The sequence below is a fragment of the Sceloporus occidentalis genome, unplaced genomic scaffold (genome assembly GCF_023333645.1).
Source record: "Sceloporus occidentalis isolate IW3139 unplaced genomic scaffold, rSceOcc1.0.p SCAF_11, whole genome shotgun sequence".
Taxonomy (NCBI): Eukaryota; Metazoa; Chordata; class Lepidosauria; order Squamata; family Phrynosomatidae; genus Sceloporus; species Sceloporus occidentalis.
In genome coordinates this window covers 21,465,209-21,470,943 of record NW_028316991.1, presented here as the reverse complement: position 1 = coordinate 21,470,943, position 5,735 = coordinate 21,465,209, and the positions used below count along the sequence as shown (strand labels likewise).

Here is a 5,735-nt window from a genome sequence, read left to right as displayed (position 1 = left end):
GTGCTGAACAGCACTATGTATTTTCAAATTTATATTCAATTTGTGTACTAATCTTACACCCACTGTGAATTTTGGATTATTCAAATATAGATTCACATATGATTACTAAGTAAGGGACATTCAAGTTGTGGATGTATCAGCTCATGTGATATAATAAACTAGGACACTTTCTATGCACATTTAGAGAAGACACACAATATGGATACAGCCTTAAATAATGACCATGCAATAAAAACTGTGGTCTTGACACGCCCCTTCCTTTCCGTTCCTGGCCTGCTACCGCTCGTCCCGTTTTGCATCTTCTGGAGTTTCTAGCTCTGCTCAAGGATGATGCAGAAGTCTGAGTGGGATGTCGGGAACCCGAAAGGAGTTGGCCACTCATCCGTGAAAACCCATCCGTTGCACCCGATCGTTATTTCTCCTGCTGCAGGTTTTGGGAGAGCTCGTGATACAAAAGGAAGAGATTATGGAAGCCATCCAGTGAGGGCAGACTTTCATCCTTTTGAACCCGCTGTTAGTGATCTCTCAAAGCATCAGGAAACCGAAAAGAAAATATTTTTATGCGATTTACAAAAGTCGGGCATAAGGAAAGGGACAGAGATTCAGGGCTATGTTGTGGAATTCTCAAACCCAAGTAATTTCTTTATACATCCCTATATCAAGAAATCTTTGTTCAAGTTGACAACCACTCTACAGGAGATATACTCAAAACCTGAGAACCTAAAGAAGGGATATACCCCTGTCATAGGGGAAATCTGTGTGGCCAGATATTCCCAAGACCAGCAGTGGTACAGGGTGCTGGTGCAGAACGTTGATGCCGCCACGAGAAAAGCGCATGTCCTGTACATCGACTTCGGGAATCAGGAGGCGCTGACGCTCGACAACTTGCAAAACATGCATCAAGACCTGGAGCTGCTTTCACCTCTCGCGATGAAGTGTTTCTTGGTCTCCATCGCTCCCCCTCCGGGCGGGTGGTCCCCAGAATGCATCACAGAAGCCCGGAAACTGATGGATCAGCAGGAAGTTTCCATTAGCATTGTTGAGGTGCTGCATGAAGAGGTGCCCTGTTACGCTGTGGATGTATGTGTGCAAGCCTCAGGGATACACGTGGCCAAACTACTTCTGGAGAAAGGATTTGCTTCCGCTCATGACGGAGGACGTATCTTAAAAGAAAAGAACTCAGAGATTGAATCTTGCATCCCTTGCCAGTGGAAATCTGTAGAAGTGCGACTTAATGAGCCCATAGAATCGCGCGTGCTGAGCGTGATCAGTCCCGACCTGTTCTACGCCTTTCCAAAAGAAAACAGAGTTGACATAGAGAAGTTGACTATTGCCGTGTATTGCAAAGAAGAGAAGGCAAAGTTGAGCTACAGACCGTCAGTGGGGGATATGTGCTTTGCCAAATATACAGATGATGGCTGCTGGTACCGAGTGATCGTGTTGGACACCTCTTTGTCTACTGCTAAAGTTGCTTATGCAGACTATGGGAACACCGAGGATCTGCCCTTCTCGTCCTTTCTCCCCATTACCGAGAATTTCCTGGACCTCCCTGTACCGATTGTAAAATGTGCTCTGGCAGGGTTAACACCGCTCTCAGAGGAGTGGTCACCGGCAGCTACCAAACTGCTAAGAGTGCTAGTTCAGGAGCAGAACATCATCTTCACTGCACTGTCCGTGAATGCGGGAATCTATTCTGTGTCTGTGGAAAAGCGTCAGGACACCGGCGTGGTAAATGTGGCTGAAAAGCTTGTCGGTGAAGGCTTGGCCCGCGACTCGCTCTCTACAGGAGGTCAGTGGGTAAAGATGGATGCTGTTGTTGTTCACGAGACCTGCTCAAGAGGGTAGAAAAGTTGGAGGAAACACTTCGCCTTTTACTTAATGTGGAACATGTTTAACGATCACAGGGTGATGATCTGTTTCCTAAAGTTCCAGAGACCACCAGTTCACCAGGAGCGAGTTGCCGGTGTCCTTGTAGTAGTTCTAGACTGCAGCGGATTGCATCCGAAATCCGAGTTCTAGTAATGTCAAGCGGGGAGGGGGGGAGATGAAATCTCTGAGCAGAATGTTATGATTGTATTCACAGTTCACTAATGTCAGGATAGGAGTAAAATACTCCGAGGTGGTGTGTAAATCCTCATGTTTATTTGCAGCGAATTTAGGAATGTTTAGTGTTTTAATTAACCAATCTGAGGACTTTCTGTTTAAAAAAAAAAAAAGTTGAGCCAACGCAATAAAAACTGTATAATTGCAAACACTTTACTAAAATTCAAAAAAGCCATGTGTTCAGTTCCACCATTATCTGTTTTTGTAACAATGCAGATAAACTCCAAAAGCATTTGGTCTGACGCTGAAGTCCATGCTACGTCTTAAGCGGTTATTTTTTTCTTGGTGTACAGATTTTATTTCCCCCCACCAACCTTTACCATGAAACTAATGACTTTTTAATAACTGCTGATCACTCCTAATATACTCATACTTATTCACTGAAGACAGAGTTTGCACTCTCGCTTTACTGTTCATAATGAAGGCCCAACACTGGCATGTTTCTCTAGCAACAAGAGTTGGTCTTTCATAATAATTAATTGTGTAATTTGACAAAATCTCACTGATTTCATTACATTATACATGACCAGCAAAGGTTTTTCCGCAGCAGAATCTCACTGAGGTAGGGCCTTCTTTATATAGTGACGTCAAGGAGCTGATATGCAACCCTCCTTCAAACTGTCCTTTCAAGTCTCTTGTAACAAATGAAGCCCAAGAACACTGAAGATGCCTACTGACTACCAAATGCTTCCTACAGGCTAATGTGCAGTCGTCACCATAATAACGGTCACAATAACACACATACATCTCTCTGATTTGGGTGTTGACATCATGAGTGACACAGGATCCATCTTGAAACTTGGCTTCTGTCGAGGCTGTAAAATATTGTGAATCTGTAAAAAAAAAAAAAGCATCTCACAAATTTGGGTGTTTGAAAGAAAAAAAAAAAATCGCAATTTGCATTCAATAATATCCCTCAGTCATATATTAGAAAAGGTCTCTTTTTCAGATGCAAAAGTCTGCAACAGCATAGACCATTCCTGGGGGGTGAAGCCAAATGATTTAAGTAAAAAGAAGAATGATCGAAAGAGCAAAAGCTGTAGTTGAAAAATGTAAAAGAATGCACTTGAGATGTAAAGGGATCTACAAGAGGGAAGTTTATTTTAAAGGGGGATAAGTGCTAGACAAAGAGTTCATGATCTTAATGTAGAGGGTCAGAGGCTAAGATGTAATATACAGAAATTTTACTTTAAAAAGAGGAACAGTAGAATTAGTAGAGGTTAATACAGTGAGGGAATTTAAACATGCATGGGATAGGCATACGGCTCGCTCCTGAATCTAAGATAAAACCAAGGACTGATGAGCACCACCTCCGGTCACACAGGGGCCTCATTAATGGTGTCCAGAGAAGGCTTTGCTTTAGAGTCTCGGTGGTTAAAGGGCAGTGCAGTCTGCTTATTCAGCTCCTTGGTAAGCAATATGGCCATGAAAAAAGATGGGACTTGCCAAACTTGGGTTACTTTGAAGTAGCGGCATGCTAACTAGACTTGGGCACCAGGGGGCTCTTCGTGTTCGTCTTCGTGCTCGTCTTCGGGGAAAAAAAAATCTTCGTATTCCGCGAATATTCGCCCGTTCCTGTCTTCTCTTCGGGCGAATATTCGCGGACATTCTTCGTGCTCGTTTAATCTTCGTTTTCCTCCTGGTTGCCTAGCAGGGGTTAATACGGGGTTAATAACACATCACAGCAGCAGCAGCTGCCGTGAAGGTACGTGTGTGCAGCTCTATTGGTCGTTTCGGCAGGGGGCTGGTCTGGCATCAACGAGTGAATTGCAGAACTGCAGAATGCACTTCATTCGTTGATGGCAGGCGAGCCCCCTGCCGAAACGACCAATAGAGTTGCACACACATACCGAGGTGTACTGTCCATAGATGTTTAATAAAAGAATAGGGAATATTTTACATTTTTAAATTGATTTTGGACCACTTTACATGCCTAACATTTGCTACCTATTTACAATGGCATACTTTGCAACAACCCAACTTACTTATTGGACAGGACTGGAAAATAGCAGGACTGTCCACCAAAATCTTGGGTGTGTTGGCAGGTATGCTGATGGAAAAATGTTGGACAAGAACTAAAAAATAGCTTAGGGTTAATGTACGGTTATGTTTAAGATTAGTAGCAGTGCACTGGTTTGGTTAAAGATGGATTATGTCTAAATAATAATAATTTAATTTTAATGTTTTTTTTTAAAAAAAAATAGGGGTTTATTTAAATGTATTTTAAAGTTAGATTTATTATTTAGTACTTGATTATATTTATTAAATGTTTATAGTAGCGTTACCTACCGAGCTATAACTACCTATGTGTATTTGCATTTTGCATACCTAGTTTAGCTAAATTAGATGGGACAGGACTGGAAAAAAGCAGGACTGTCCCTGAAAAAGTTGGGTCTGTTGGCAGGTATGTGGATGGAAAAATGTTATAGGGTGAAGTGTGAGTTATAGTGTTAATGTAATGCTATTAGTGAGTGAAGGCCAGGGCAAATAACAAGGAAAAGGTCCTTGTGTTTTGTGCATTGTAAGTGTGTTATGTGTGATGTCACTGTGTGTTATATGTGTTATTGTGTGTGTTATGTTTGGTTGGTTGTGTATCAGAAGGAAAATAATGAAATGGAAAAGGAAATGGGAAAGGCAAATGAGTGGGCAATTGGCGACCCGCTCACCTGTTTCACCCCAGGGCAAAGCACCCAAACACTGTCAGTCTTAGACGTTTGGCAGCAGACTTCCAGAGCTCAGACACAAGGCCCTAGCGTAAGCTGGCCACTCCGGCGGAGGTAGCAGGCGTTGCCACACCGCAGACAGAGGCAGCCAGGGGGGAGAAACTGCCCTTACAATTAGGGACATTTGAGGCATGACACTAGCCAGGAAGCGAACTGGCAGAGAAGAGATGCTGGCACCACCACCAGCAGCAGCATTGAAAAGGCGAATGAGTGGGCAATTGGCGACCCACTCACCTGTTTCACCCCAGGGCAAAGCACCCAAACACTGTCAGTCTTAGACGTTTGGCAGCAGACTTCCAGAGCTCAGACACAAGGCCCTAGCGTAAGCTGGCCACTCCGGCGGAGGTAGCAGGCGTTGCCACACCGCAAACAGAGGCAGCCAGGGGGGAGAAACTGCCCTTACCATTAGGGACATTTTGGGCATGACTCTAGCCAGGAAGCGAACTGGCAGAGAAGAGATGCTGGCACCACCACCAGCAGCAGCATTGAAAAGGCGAATGAGTGGGCAATTGGCGACCCACTCACCTGTTTCACCCCAGGGCAAAGCACCCAAACACTGTCAGTCTTAGACGTTTGGCAGCAGACTTCCAGAGCTCAGACACAAGGCCCTAGCGTAAGCTGGCCACTCCGGCGGAGGTAGCAGGCGTTGCCACACCGCAGACAGAGGCAGCCAGGGGGGAGAAACTGCCCTTACAATTAGGGACATTTTGGGCATGACTCTAGCCAGGAAGCGAACTGGCAGAGAAGAGATGCTGGCACCACCACCACCACCACCAGCAGCATTGAAAAATTGGAAAGGCGAATGAGAGGGCAATTGGCGACCCGCTCACCTGTTTCACTCCAGGGCAAAGCACCCAAACACTGTCAGTCTTAGACGTTTGGCAGCAGACTTCCAGAGCTCAGACACAA

The 5,735-nt window shown here is 44.7% G+C and overlaps 1 protein-coding gene across 1 annotated transcript; it reads left to right on the top strand.

Annotated features, from left to right (window-relative positions):
* The first annotated feature begins 327 nt into the window (after window positions 1–327).
* Window positions 328–1,845, top strand: LOC149305691 (tudor domain-containing protein 1-like). The gene has a single exon (XM_089477294.1). The coding sequence runs from the start codon at window positions 328–330 to the stop codon at window positions 1,843–1,845; it is 1,518 nt and encodes a 505-aa protein (XP_089333420.1).
* Window positions 1,846–5,735: the final 3,890 nt, after the last annotated feature.

Coding starts and splice junctions, on each gene's coding strand:
- LOC149305691 (XM_089477294.1), top strand. CDS start 328: ATGATGCAGAAGTCTGAGTGGGATGTCGGGAACCCGAAAGGAGTTGGC.